Source organism: Argopecten irradians, chromosome 2 (assembly GCF_041381155.1).
Source record: "Argopecten irradians isolate NY chromosome 2, Ai_NY, whole genome shotgun sequence".
NCBI classification, from domain to species: Eukaryota; Metazoa; Mollusca; class Bivalvia; order Pectinida; family Pectinidae; genus Argopecten; species Argopecten irradians.
The window spans coordinates 43800400-43816094 of record NC_091135.1 but is presented as its reverse complement, the minus strand read 5'-3'; the positions used below and the strand labels follow the sequence as shown (position 1 = coordinate 43816094).

General features: G+C 36.4%; 3 protein-coding genes across 3 annotated transcripts in view; 1 reads left to right on the top strand and 2 right to left on the bottom strand.

The window, feature by feature from the left end:
- Positions 1–49: 49 nt before the first annotated feature.
- Positions 50–15695, top strand: part of LOC138315615 (protein O-glucosyltransferase 2-like) — a 58276-nt gene continuing 42630 nt past the window's right edge. The window contains exon 1 of the mRNA XM_069256762.1: positions 50–589. Coding sequence (XP_069112863.1) covers positions 381–589 — 209 coding nt within the window. The 5' untranslated portion in view covers positions 50–380. The remainder of the gene's footprint in view (positions 590–15695) is intronic.
- Positions 6722–8939, bottom strand: LOC138312751 (integrase/recombinase xerD homolog). Its single transcript, XM_069253518.1, has one exon. The coding sequence runs from the start codon at positions 8937–8939 to the stop codon at positions 7866–7868; it is 1074 nt and encodes a 357-aa protein (XP_069109619.1). The 3' UTR covers positions 6722–7865.
- Positions 8971–10423, bottom strand: LOC138312739 (uncharacterized; the record flags this gene model as incomplete). The annotated part of the gene is made up of 1 exon (XM_069253510.1): positions 8971–10423. A coding segment is annotated over exon 1 (1341 nt), but the record flags the coding sequence as incomplete, so codon positions are not given.

Here is a 15695-nt window from a genome sequence, read left to right as displayed (position 1 = left end):
CTCCCTATTCTTTGTATGATTTATCACCAGCTACATTTTTATTATCGTGTTTAATTCAATAATTATATATGATAAAATAAATGTTACATAACGAATTGTTTACCAGTATAGAAATACGACATTTGTGAAATATAGCATTCGCATAAAATGTATTTATATGTAAAACAACCTAAACGGAACAACCGGATGTTGACGTAAAGAGTCAAGACGCACATGGGTCACACCTCAGCAACCACCCATTCATGGTGTTTATTCGCCTGTACTTGTACATTTACTTCATTGACAGTTGGAGTGTAGAAGGCTTAAACACACGCTACATATATTTTAAAATATTTTGATAATGGAGTAGCAGGATTTCTCCACACTGACATTAACTCGCAATGAATATGCCTCAATGTAACACCTCGACAAGTTTAGGGATGCTGACATGGACATTCCTTGCTTTAACACAAACGTCGTCTGCTTCAACAAGTGAAAGCATCCCTGTCGATATTTCGAAAACAATGATATGGGGACCAGGATTAAATCCACGACTTGTGCTGCCAGTTAGATATTTCTTCATTCAGCTAGTAGATCAAAATGGTTCAAAGTGAGTTTTATCCATGTGTATCTTTAAAAAAAAATCCAATGGATTGGTATTTGAATTTAGTCTGTAACATTTATTTTTATTATTTTATGATATTTTTATGTACATTTTGTAATGCAGTTCAATATAAATGTAACTTAAAGTTATTATATTACTATCTGATTCAACCTTTAATTATAATGGAATAAAGATGCTCCACTGTCTACATAGGCTAGCATACAATGTAAATAATGAAGGATATAGTCAAGTGTCATGGATTTTTTGTCCAGATGCAATAAAGTATATTTAAATAATTTTATATTGAAGTAAAAATAAGAAGCTCATGCAAACTTTCCAATTTGATTTAAAAGTGTAAAGTTAGTAACTGAAGAAAATTAAAAATTCCTCTGCTTCTGTTTTTAATCGATAGAAATTAACATTTGTCGACGGTGTAGCTTCTTTAAAGTCCCTTGTTAAATATTTAAACATTTTTTTTTAATTCTGAAAGGTAGGCCTATAAGTGCACATTTAAGGGTTTCTTATAATTTTATATACAATGCTTTTGAAAGATGTAATTATTAAAAGGCCAACTACCGTTTCGTAGCAAAATGAAAAGATTTCTTAAAAACATTAATAACATCAGAAAATATACACCGATGGCCTAAGATGGGGTTGCAACACCAAACATATGCAAGATTTCCAGCGTAATATATGATAACAGTGGAGAGATCATTTTGCTGTTTTAATTGCTGTCTAGCGCATGCAGTGATCATCAACTACCGCACAGTATTTAGGACAACGGCGGGAAACATAAGACGACCCATGTTATTAAAAATAACATTTAATTTTATTTATTTTAATCAAATTGTTCAGAAGGTGATGATACCTGTAGCATTAAGAGTAAGTTAATAACTTTTGCGACTCTACAAAATTATCAATCTCGTTTCACATTCTCTTTTTAAAAATTAAAAGCCGTTTCGGAAAGGTAGTGGGCCTTTAATGATTATAGATAAAATCTGAACTGACATGATATTTTCTGAAAAACTTTTAACAACAACAATATATTCCAAAAGGATTCTGAACTGATGTAGGCCTATCTATTAATTATCCGCTCAATAAATTATAGTGGCCCTGACCAACACAATATACTTAAAGGCTCACTACCTTTCCGAAACGGCTTTTAATCTTTAACATGGGATTGTAAAATGAGATCAATAATTCTGTAGAGTTGCAAAAGTTACTAACTTACCGTTAATGCTACACTCGTCATAATCTTCTGAAAAGTTTAATTAAGATAAATGAAATGGTAATTTTCATAACTCGGGTCGTCTAATGTTTTCCGCTGTCATCCTAAATAGGGCGCAGTAGTTGACTATCACTTCACCAGATGGCAAAACAGCAAAATGATATCCACAGTTATCAAATATTGTGCGGGAAATCTTGCATATATATGTTTGTTGCTGTTACCTCATCTTAGGCCATTGATATATTTTCTTATATTTTTAATGTTTTTAAGAAACTTTAAATTTTGCTCTGGAAATGAAGTGGGCCTTAAACAAATCAGATACATATATAATGTAGTCTGACACTGACTAACTGATAAGGTATCATGAATTTCTGCTTATATTTAAACATGATGATGATCAATTTTGAAGACTATTCAAGTCCTTATAATTTTTCACCTTTAGAATCAAACCTTTTCTTTCGTAAGGTGTCAAAACTCTTATGAAAGAGAGCATATTATTGACACTGTGGTGAAGTCATGATCAGGGTTAAAATATTTGAAGGTGGCAGTATCTAGCTTCAAAACGATAAAAATTCAAATATTAAAACAAAAATGTACATCGAAGGATGCACAAATCTGTATAGGGGGAGGAGTTGGAGCTCGAGACGACGGATTTAATGGCGTTTAAATTGGGTGAGCAAGCAATGTTTGTAAAGTAGGGAATCCAGGTGAAAGAGTTTTTTAGACTGTTTTGTGACAGTGCTGATCTGTTGAAACTCGTGAGCCTCTCTGGTTTTCGATCTTAATGTGCTTTCTGTCTGTATAGTGTAATACATAGCTACACGTCCATTTAATCATGATTTCGTGCAGTTCTTGAATGGATTTGATATCCCCGACTTTTCCCCTCCATTACTAGTGTGATAGAACGGGTTTCTATCATTGTTGCATTTATTTGTACAGTATATATATTTATTATTGCACTCTTCTAATAAGTCTTCACTTCAGTGATCTGTTTATGTATCTTTATATATGTCACGTGGGAGGTTTTTATCAGCCAGATGAGCCTTGTCTGTATTTAAGCGGAAGTTATAGTTAGTGTGTAGGTGGGTTGTTGTAGCAACGGTTTCACCTAAATATGGTGCTCTGTCCGGACTTAGACCAATCAGTGGCCACTTTAGGGTACTGGGTTGATGTGTCGTTATAAAAGGGGATGCTTCTAAGGAAGCTTTTGTCTTGACTAGGGAGAATGGGTTAGGGACAGAATCATGCCGTGCACTGTCAACAGTGCAACACTTGCGGGGTCTCTGAACTACCATTTTGGTTTATACTTATAGCTATGGCTAACAAGGGTTTGTGAGTACTAAGGGATTGTCAGGGCAAGGACGTATATGAGAAGGATAAGTCACACTGGACTTTTGGGAAGATGCACTGACTGTGACATTGGGCGACGACTGATTTTCCTTTGATATCCGCCAGCGCAGCCTTGCATGTAGCTTGCGGGTGCGAGGGTTACTGTCTTACTTTCTGAAGCGGGTCGTCATTTCATGAACTGTCGTATTTTTTAAACGAAAATTTAAGACATGTCTTCTAAATCTTCCGTTCTTAAAGCAAGTGATAAAAGTTGTGAATTTTAATAAACTTTACATTGGTGTTTCGTTTGACTCGATAAGGCAAGTATTTGTTGAGATATTAAACAGTTTTTTTTCCCGGTTCATAGGCATCTCGCGTGGTGTTTGGTAGCTGTAAAGAGACAGTGAAGAATCCTTCTCACTTATAAATCCTTGGTCAGGCTTAGACATCCATTGGAAACCTAGCTCACACAGTGTAGTAGGGGATTGTCAGGGGTTTAGGACCTAGACATCCATAGGAAACCTATTTACACAGTTAGTTATGTCGATTAGAGTTTGGAACATTTGGTAGGTCGGTTGTCTCCTGTTAGGTGTTGTTGTATTGTGTGTGGGAACGCGTGGTCTTGTTGTATTAGGGTTTCGCTACATATACGATGACTGTATGCTTATTTCTCTTACTGTAAGTTGTCTACATCAGGCACTATTGTAAATATATTCTTTATCAATTCTGTATAACTTGTCTTTATATAATAAATAGTTATTTGTACCTGTATTTACCTAGTTGAGTTAGTGGATTAGTATCTGTGCTTCCGCTATATCCTAGAGATCGAACCTGTTGTGATTCAGGCCTGTAACCAGTGGAGGAAACGGGATCCGGAGAGGATTTGTGACAACTGTGGACTCTGTTGTATACTAAAAATAATATACGATCACGATTTGGGACTTATACATATAACGGGAGCTACAGTCGGATCGCCCCTCCGGGTCTCTTTCTTAGTCTAATTCTTTGCCTATGCCGCTGCTAAGATTTGCACTTGTTGATCAATGTTTGCACTTCGATATATTAGCAGAGATTTAATGAAAACATATTAAGCAAATTTCCATGCCTGGAATACATTCCCTTCAAAGCTTGGAAATTTACTAGTAATACTATGCACTCATACCATGCTTTCAAGCTTTGGTATATATAACTATAGCCCAGGCCCCTATTTCTCGAAACAAAAGTGCAGACTTAAGTTCAAACTTAAGTTTTTCTCCTTATGTAACTTATATGAAAATTTATGACTTATGTCAGTTTTTGACTTAAGTTTCTTTCAAGAAATCGGGGCCAGTATACATATATGTCATTTAAGAACTTAGAAGTACATGTAGACATATTAACTATACATGTACATGTATGTATGTAAAATAACTGGAAATTATATTGCCTGTACAGAAAAAACTAACAAAAGCATGGAAAAAATATGTGTCAGAGAATGTGGTGATGTTATATAGCTTTATGTAAATAATAATATAAGGTTAGCAACATGAGATGTTTTTGCTTACTTGCCAAACATTTTCTCAAAAACCATGACTTGGCACTGTTAGCATGCTGATGTGGCATATTGCTACAATTCAATACCGTTTGTTCATATTAAAGGCCTTGTATTTCTTCAAGGTCAAGGACATTCTGAGTTCTGTAAAAATACTTCTTATTTACAAGTAAGAGGTCTAGGGTTCTCAAAGTCATTTTGTGAAATAAATAAATTCAAGGCTGCAATTGGTTGATGTTGTTGATCTGCACTTGTTTTACCAAGTATATGAGGGTACTCTAATTGTCCGCTATACCTTCAAGAAAGACCAATTTCAGTTGACAGTATAAAGAAATGTTAGCAATTTACCATGCACATTATGACATTTTAAATATAAAAACATTTTCATTGAAAAAATTTAGAGAGCTTTCTCAAGAACAAATTCTCAAATAAGGGCATTTAAAGATGACCACCGCTGACAAATGATATTTTTTCGCTATCAAAAACAGGAGCAGACAATTTAGTATTTTCTTCAGTCTAATTTTACTTCAATACAAAAATATGAAAAATAATTAATTGCATCCCGAAAAAAATCTGGCACTATGTTCTATATGGAATGAAAAGCGAAATAAATTATTTTGTATTATTTTTTGTGTTAATTAGACATACCTATACACGATTAAACACCAATTATTGTTAAATTGATCAATATCGTTTATGCTCTGTCAGCGATGGAGCATCTTTAAATCAGTTTTCTCCTAAAACAAGATAAGAGTACTGGTAAACCAGAAAAAAAGTTCTGAATTATAATATTTATCTTGTTTGGGCAAATTAAGTTTGAAAAGCAGACGTATAGTTTGCTAAAGTCAGTGGACCTGACCGTTTGACAGAAAAGACCATAGACATGTTTTCTAATGCCCAATTAATTTTTCTTTCATATTGTTCAACAAGTTTAAAAAGCCTATTAACTGCACATAATTTTGTTCATGTATAGGTTTTGACACAAAATAGAGGGAGACAGAAAAACTTCAGTGAAGAAATACTAACAAAACCACAATCTATGCATGGCAAACATTATGGAATTACACTCAATAGAGCCTATTTATTTTTTTGACAATTTCACCTTTCCCATATCTATTTACAGGTCAACCATTATTAATGTTTAAAGTATTAACAGCGACAAATATTCATGATCAATAGATTTTGTAGTAGAAGAATTGGAACAGCATGCTTCATTTATACTGTGTTCATGTTGCATTTTCATGCTGTATTCATACTGCATTTATGATGTAACCATGCTAAAAATTCATAATGGAATGGATTCTATAGATAGTAAATTAGGACCATGGCAGGATAGGGTATATGGATCATGAAATTAGATCAAGTTTCCCAAATCTAATTTCTTGTGTATCTTAGATTATTTAAGATGACCATATGTTTTATGTGACCACCTGAGTGTTTTAGATGTTTTGATTCTTAGAATATAATATCTTTCAATTATATATTATAGGTACCCTGTATAGTTATTACCTAGAAACCAGGTGGTGAGGGCATATGAACATTGTACCTGTCGTACAAGTGAAAATGTCTCATTTTTGACTGAGCAGGATTGGGTCAATCATCGGTGACCAGGTAGCTCAGTCGGTGCAATTACATGTAGTTTGAAGCTACCTTGAAATGGAAGCGCTTAACTGTTACACTTCAGTGGTTTTAACAGAATACTATATACATATCATATGTATATAGTATTCTGTTAAAACCTGGTGACTGAAGTGTAACAGTATGACCCATATGATATGGGGATAGCAGTTGTAATGGTTATGTATTTTTATTCACATGAATGATTTCAGAACTAGACACACCCAGCCATTAGCAACAAATATTTATGCAAACTCATTGCACAAGCTGTTTTTGCATTCAAAAAGTTATTAATTTTCCGTTAAAGAATTCATTCAACCATGATAATACATTCATTGAAAGGGGACAAATTCTTAACTTGAAATGCGTTTTTGCTCCTAAACAATATTATTCTTGTCGATTTGAGTGATTAATCACGGGTCTGAAACCAACACAAAGACCAGGTTTGGGATAGCAGATCCAGTTTATTAATGTTATGTAATGATTACCGCAATTACATCATAAATGATATTACATAATACATTAAAATTCTTCTTCTGAATCTCCACATGTAAAACTGGATCTATAGACTATAAACTACGTACCGGTACAAGAGTATATAACAATTAAGTAAGAAATAATTAACATTAAAACATTGGGAATGGGTAGCCAAGGGTGGGCCAAAAATTTTTTACGCTACAGCTAGCACGCCATTATGAATAAACGCCTTATCGCCACGCCTCGCTGCTGTAGAGTGATCCTGTTGTCTAAGATGGACCCCGAGTCCTAAACTCCATTTACTACAACAGGATTTGATTGGTCAGTGTAGTGAATGACCACAACATTGGTAGGCTCTTTACCACTGTCACTCAAGTGCCATACCCCTCTCCATCACCTGGGGGCAGGGGTGTCAAAGTGGTAATAACCAAAGGCACCTGATACAATCTCCCTTCCCCGGCATCCCCTAGGGAGCCAGGGGATAGAAGGTGGGTGGTACATTCACTACACTGATAGCTTATGTTACAAAATATACTTGGCTCCCATCCCCTATCTTAATAACATATTAAAAACATTAATACTTCCATTAATCACGGGTCTGAAACCAACACAAAGACCAGGTTTGGGATAGTAGATCCAGTTTATTAATGTTATGTAATGATTACCGCAATTACATCATAAATGATATTACATAATACATTAAAATTATTCTTCTGAATCTCCATACCCCCAAACCTGGTAGATGTAGGAAGTAAGTACTTGTATGAAGAGCATTATATTCACAAAGACTGCATTATAGACAAAACGGCATTTAAATCGTTTTTTAATCTAACGTCCATCATGTGCACTCGAGCTCTTTGTCCATCATGTGCACCCCTGGCATAAAATTCCATAATAAACCATGTCTCTGCCATATCCAACAGGTAACCATTAATCCATTGAACACTGTACTGTAAAGTCACATGACTGGTATAGGTATAAGGTCATTCTCACATAGGAATTCCACTTGCAAAGTTAATAGTCAGGAAAAGTAACAGGGCTTGATAAATGGCAAGATCCCTACACAATTATATATATATATATATATATTAACAGGAAAACTATGTATAATGTGTTACACTAGCCAATTTCTGAGAAAAAACTGAAGCCAATTGTTGACGATATGTCACAGATGGCTGCAAATAACGCCGAAAACAGTCACTACGCCAGTCACCTTGTGCTTGGATGACTGCAGGTGGCATCCCATATTCCATTGCTAACGTTGCCCCACCCCGACGAAAGCTGTGTCCAGCATACTTGTTACAATCATACCCTGCGGCGATAAGCACATGCTTTAAGCGAGTAAGAAAGCGTGAGTATGTAATTGCTTTGACATGTTTACCTCTATGATAGGTAAACATTGGTGTTTCTGCATGGATGGATGGGCAGAGACGTGTGACAAGGAGTAGGGCTTGACTTGGACATAACGGAGAATTAGGTATGCGTGGCAACGGGATACACAACACTCTCTCTTGGTATTGAATAGTTTTTGACCATGTTACAGTCACTCTTGCACCCTCTGGAGAAAAAGTAATGTGATGTCTACTAAGATGCTTAGAGGAGTCATAGCTATTGATTGAATCAACAAGTAAATTGGACTTACGAAAGAAAGAGAAAAAAGCTGTCAAGCATACAGCCCAAAATGTAATGTCAAAATGCTGAGTGAGGTCTAGTTGATGAAAAATACTAAAAAGCATCTGTACTGTAATAGGTAATTTTGCTTTGGTGCTATCACCTAGGACAAGCCTTGCCCAGCGCAGTATACTCTTGAGATAATAAGAATCTACAGGGTTATTATAGCCTGCTTCAAGGTGAACAAGACGAACAATCGCCAAATAATTGCGAAGAGAAGAAAAGGCACATGTGTTGGATAAATATGCAACATATCGCGCCAAATATTTTGTACTTATTGGGACACAAGGAATCTGAAGAGAAGCGCAGAACCGCAAATATGCAGATAAGTATGTTCGATATGTACGTTTTGTAGATTCTGCCAAGCTGTTACCCCGAAACTCTAGCACACGACGGTCCAGGCACTGCTCCATTGCTGTAGAGCGACCTGGAGAAGAAATAAGAAAGGACCGCTGACGAGAGGTGGCCAACATACCATGATGCATGAACAAGATATGGGACATTATATGCCCATGCCTCAAAAAGGTTATTCCCCTCAGTCAGACGGGAAATTGTGTCAGCTCTAACATTATACTCTCCTGGTATATGACGACAACTGAGCCTAAAGTTATATTTTACAGATAACCAGAAAAGTTTACGAATACATTCCATGATAAAAGGGTTTCGCGATGAACCTTTATTTACGCACGCCACTGTAACAGAGTTATCAGAATACGCAAAAACACGCTGATTACACCAAAGATGTCCCCATCGCTGTGCTCCAATTAACACAGACAGAATTTCTTTTTGGTTTATATGCAAAGAACTGACATGAGGTAGGTCAATATCCCAGTTACAATAAAACCAGTCATCCCCCCAGTGACCTCCGCCACCATCATTGCACGCATCTGTATAAATGACCGCGGGAGGGGAATCGTCATCTAACAGCATAGCTACGCCATTAAAGGCACTCAAGCCTACACGCCACCAATTAACATCATATAAAATGTCGCCTCGCATATACATTTTGTGATCGCCATTTCGAAGGGTGCAAAAAGCATCAATGATTCTGCGGAGGAATACTCGCCCGCCGATCACCGCAGTTGCTGCCCAACTAAGTTTGCCCGCCAATGATTGTAACTGTCGTTTAGACACACGCTTTCGCCTTGCAAATTGGTCCAACTCTGCCCTTAAAGCAACTAATTTCTCTTGGGGAAGACGCATTTCCATATGTACTGAATCAAGTTCCACACCCAAAAATGTAAGCGTTTGGGAAGGACCAGCCATTTTTGACCAGCTAATTTGAAATCCAAGCTCACGCAAAAGATTCACAAGAAAATTCATAGCCTCTTGACAACGTTCATGCGTCTTCTCACACAGAAAGAAATCATCTATATATGCCACAATGGAAAACCCACGCCGCTCTGCCATACGCCTAACTGCCTGGGTTAAGCGATTAAATATGCCTGGTCCTAATCTGGACCCAAAAGGAATTTTTGAATCATACAAGTATTGAATACTGCCATCAAGTTTCCATTTTAATCCTGTCACTGATTGACTATGCTGACTGATATTTACTGATCGGTAAGCTGCTTTTAAATCAATTTTTGCCATAAAACACTCTTGTGTCATCAGAGCCTTAGCACTATCTAAAGTTTGAAATGACTGTTTATCAAAACCTGATACATAATCATTTACAGCTTGTCCTAATGGTCTGCTACAATTATGAATAAGACGTACACCACCATCAGATTTAGGTATGACGCCAATGGGACTAACAATACATGGCTTTTTATTTGTCTTAATGTAATTTCCATTGTCAATTTCATTTTGAATTTGCTTTGTGGCTTCAGCATATAGCGGACCATTTGGATGAGCAGATTTATGATTATGCATTTCAACTGGTAAAGGAACAGAATCAGGATCTATGATGTCAAAGCCATCACGAATACCTTTAAGGAGGTACTCCCTGTCAATATCATCAATCAATTCTTCGTCCCAGGCAGGAAGGCATAGGGCTTTTGTTGTGACTGTTTTTGGAACTACAAGTTTTTTGCCTTAGTGTGGGTCAAAGCTGTGTGCTTCTGCCCACACCCAGGTACACCACACACATGGCTAAACTTACAGTTCACTAAAGGACAACCTGCTTGAGCATTATATCTCTTACAAATTTCTGTACCATCTATATCATGAGTGACATACTTAACAGGATTGCCACCTCCTTTATGTGTCCCCCGCTGATAAGCAGCAAAATCATGGTGTCGACCACCCGATTTTAAACCTTGGTTACCAGACTGACGTGGCTGTCTCTGCTTTAGATGCACTACCATCAGATGTGGAACATCTGTTCCCCAACGGAAAGAGTACTGATGCTGGAGTTTTCTGTACTCCCGATCATACAGGAAAACAGACACTTGCTCGTGACTTAAAAACAAATTGTGTATACGGGTTGTATACGATAAGTAATCAAGCATCTCAGTGTGCATGAGGATTTTATCCTCTAACAGTTTATTTAAAATTGCCATATTAGCTATTGCCCACTGTGCTTGGTTGATATTTTCTAATTTTGGACGAGCTGGTCCTGTGTTAAAAACTAGTTTTCCCCCCTCGCCCTCAGAGACAATCACATCAGTTGGAGTGCCATTATGTCCAACAAATTCACATATATCAAGAAAGTGATTATTAGACCTTGGTTTTAGAGCCTTAAAATAAATTTGGGGATCTTGCCAAGAGAAAATGTCTGCATTAAAAGCCCTGTTACCTGGTAACCGCAAGTCTGCTGCTGGTAAGTCCCTGGAACTGCCAGACTGTAATTCATGAAGATTTCCTAGAACCTCTTGTATGTATGAGTCTGCATGTACAGGCGAATCATCATCTTTTCCAGCACAGGTTTTTTCCATCCGTGGATTTTTTGCTGGAAAAGTCTGTTCCACTGATTTTATGATAAGACGTACTTGCCCAATAGGCAGACCTACATCCTGCAAGTCTTTTTCTTGTAAATTAGCAAGGGCCTCCAAACTTGTATATCCCAATTCCAGTAAAATTTTCACAGTTGAGACTGATAGCTTTTTATGAGCCGCCCAAATGCGTACTCTTTTTGAATCATCAATGTCAACCTGGGATGAACTGTCATCCGAGTCTACTTCACTCATTATGGAGTTATTGGTTTTAATTTTTAGAGAATCTAACCCAAAAATTTTTTACGCTACAGCTAGCACGCCATTATGAATAAACGCCTTATCGCCACGCCTCGCTGCTATAGAGTGATCCTGTTGTCTAAGATGGACCCTGAGTCCTAAACTCCATTTACTACAGCAGGATTTGATTGGTCAGTGTAGTGAATGACCACAACATTGGTAGGCTCTTTACCACTGTCACTCAAGTGCCATACCCCCCTCCATCACCTGGGGGCAGGGGTGTCAATGTGGTAATAACCATCACCTCTAAGTGCAAAGGCACCTGATACAATCTCCCTTCCCCGGCATCCCCTAGGGAGCCAGGGGATAGAAGGTGGGTGGTACATTCACTACACTGATAGCTTATAATTATGTTACAAAATATACTTGGCTCCCATCCCCTATCTTAATAACATATTAAAAACATTAATACTTCCTATAAATATATTAAAAATAGAAAATTACATGTATTCTAAATTTCGATATAAGTTATTTTTATGGTGCTTAATCAAATTTAATCTTCAATGAAAAAATCATTGGACCTTTAAATATATTTAAGGATACTGAATACTGAATATAAGCACTAGTATGACATTGCGTGTCACTAAGGTTTGTTCTCTCCAACTTCATTAATTTTCAGTCCGTGTAGCAAATACTATCAAAAAGCCATGAAATAATGGATCATTCAATTGATATTTATCTGCAAATTACTGAATACTGAAATAATGGCTAACTAATGATCAGTTAAATCTTATCTGTATATTACTGTGAGTAATAGGCCATCGGATTAATGAATAACTCAGTTCAACTTATCTGTAAATTAAAGATGCTATACCACTGACGAATTGTATTCTTTCTCTATCAAAAACAGGAACAAACGATTTAGTATTTTTCTTCAGTTACAAAAGTTACTTACTTTACATTATTACTACATTGGAACCTCCCGAAACCGATCATGGTCGATGCTTATAATTTCGGCCGGTTTAGAGAGGGTTCGGTTTGGAGAAGTGAACCGAATACTGATCATTACGATCCGGATTAAATCGATCGGAAGTCGTTTTTTTACACTAGTGTACCACATATGTGGCTAGTGTTCATTAAAACCGACCGATATTGATTGTTAATGTGAATGTTATCACAAAAGAGAGAATCATACGTTTAAAAGGAATGGATTACAACAATCTTGACTTTTTTACCGCTTATAAACGTAGTTTAGTTAGTTAGTTGCATGAATGTTCTTGGGGATGTTCTCCTCTGCACTAACCTACATACGGCCGATCGAATCCGGTTACGTCAAAAATCAAATTATATGGTCTTATATTACACGATGATCAGTGGATGCCGGTCATTAAATGACATAGTCATTCTCTAAAACAATACATTGCTTCGGCTTCTTCATACAGATAATTTACGTTATCCGACAACTACATATGGAAATAAAAAATCTGTGTGATTTGAATACGAAACTTTCTCTGCTTTCTCTAGCTCTGCTTGTTTTCCTACAGTAAAGAAAAACGTGTGCACATGGTAGACTTTTGTTAAATATCTAAACAATAGACATGATTAAAGAATTACATAACCATCTCGGGTATAATTACAGTGTACCTATAGCCTTCACATCTGTATACATGCCCCAGGACATGGCATGCGACAACTATGGTACAGGTATGTGTGTATTTCACGATCGGTTGATCAGACCTAAATACAATCGATCGGTGTCGCTCAGGTAAGGCTGGTTTTCAGATGTGTATTTTAGTTACATTTGACTATTCCGATCTCAAAATCGGTCCGGTTTTCGGAATTGGGAGGGATCGGTTTTGGGAAGTTTTATATACTATTCATAAAGAGGAATTCATTCAGTACATGACATCCATGTTCGGTTTCTAGAGGTGATCGGTTTTAAGAAGGTTCGGTTTTGTGAAGTTACACTGTATCGTTGAAAAGTTTGAGATTCCCATTTTACTTCAAGATAAAAATATTAAAAATGATTAAATAGCTTCCCAAAAAAATTCTGTGGCACTATTTTCTAAAAGGCATGAAGTGCTGATTGCTATACAAAATTTTTGTGTTATTTAGACATACACAATTAAACCCCAATTATTGTTCAAATGATGAGTATCGTTTTTGCTCTGTCGGCGATGGAGCATATTTAATATATAATAGGGCCATTGGATTAATGACTAACTCGGTTAAACTTCATTTGTAAATTAATAGGGCCATGAGATTCATTTTATCTATAAAATATTAAAGCCATAGGATTCATGGATAACTCAGTTAAACTTTTATCTATAAAATATCTAAGGCCATGGGATTCATGGATAACTCAGTTAAACTTTATCTATAAAATATTAAGGCATGGGATTCATGGATAACTCAGTTAAACTTTATCTGTAAAATAATAGGCCTTGGGATTCATGGATAACTCATTTAAACTTTATCTATAAAATATCTAAGGCCATTGGATTCATGGATAGCTAAATTAAACTTAATCTGTGAAATAGTAAGGCCATGGGATTCGTGGATAACTCATTTAAACTTTATCTATAAAATATCTAAGGCCATGGGATTCATGGATAAATAAGTTAAACTTCTGTAAAATAATAAGGCCTTGGGATTCATGGATAACTCATTTAAACTTAATCTATAAAATATCTAAGGCCGTGGGATTCATGGATAACTAAATTAAACTCATCTGTGAAATAGTAAGGCCACCAGGGATTCATGGATAACTCAGTTAAACTTTATCTATAAAATATTAAGGACATGGGATTCATGGATAACTCAGTTAAACTTTATCTATAAAATATTAAGGACATGGGATTCATGGATAACTCAGTTTAACTAAGTTTGTCAGCACTCTCACTCAATCTACATTTCTTATTTTAACTGATTATGACAAAACTTCACATATATATAAATAATTAAAATGTCTCAGAAATTTTTGATTTTCAGGGTTATCGTGTCTAGGTCAAGAGATCATTTAAAGAAAAAAAAATTGTCAGTGCTTTCATGACTTCATTTGTTTTCACCAAACTTCATGTTGTATAAAAAAAAAATCAAATAACCTTGAACAAGCTTATTATGTATCAGGGTCATTTGGTCAAGGACTTTGGGTAGAGACCAATGTCATGTTACACTTTTAGAAAAAAACATTGTCAGCACTCTCATGGCTTCATTGTTTTTTATATAAAAATATTTTTTACAATTTTGAGTTTCAAAGTCAAGGTCATATCTGCTAATAGCTAAACTTGCATTATTTCTAGCATACATTTTTCCTGATAATCGATTATCAATTAATTTTAGTGAACCGATAATCAATAATAGAGCAATTCCTGGCATTAGTTCTTAAGGTTTTCAAATTAATTTTAGATGTACTGGTTCATCAGTATTCTGTAGTAATGCTCACTTTGAACATCATTAAATGGGTTTTTCTTTGTTTTTTAGCTCACCTGGCCCGAAGGGCCGGTGAGCTTATGTCATGGCACAGTGTCCGTTGTCCGTCCGTCCGTCGTCGGGGGCAGGAGGGGCGGGGTCCAATAGGGGAAATAGAGGTAAATCCTATAAATCGCTACTTGTCCTAGAGTTCTACATGGATTGTAACCAAATTTGGCCACAAGCATCCTTGGGGGAAGGGGAACAGAACTTGTATAAATTTTGGCTCTGACCCCCCAGGGGCAGGAGAGGCGGAGCCCAATAGGGGAAATAGAGGTAAATCCTATAAATCGCTACTTGTCCTAGAGTTCTGCATGGATTGTAACAAAAATTGGCCACAAATGTCCTTGGGGGAAGGGGAACAGAACTTGTATAAAATTTGGCTCTGACCCCCCTGGGGCAGGAGGGGCTGGGCCCAAATGGGAAATAAGAGGTAAATATTCAAATTCCTTTAGAAAAGAAACAATGAACCTGTATTCAGAACATGACTTGACATTTCAAACCAGGTGAGCGATACAGGTCTTGTTTTTTACTTAAAATATACACATCTTGAGAGAGCACATTACCATAAAGAAAAGTTGCCCTGAGCTTCATATTTATCTCCATTAGCATATAGCAGTTTTTGTGAAGGTAGTAGGCTCACCAGGGCTTCTGTCATTGCCATAGTAATTA

Bases quoted from the DNA above. Each gene is read 5' to 3' on its own strand.
- LOC138312751 (XM_069253518.1), bottom strand. From the start codon at position 8,939: ATGTCCCATATCTTGTTCATGCATCATGGTATGTTGGCCACCTCTCGT.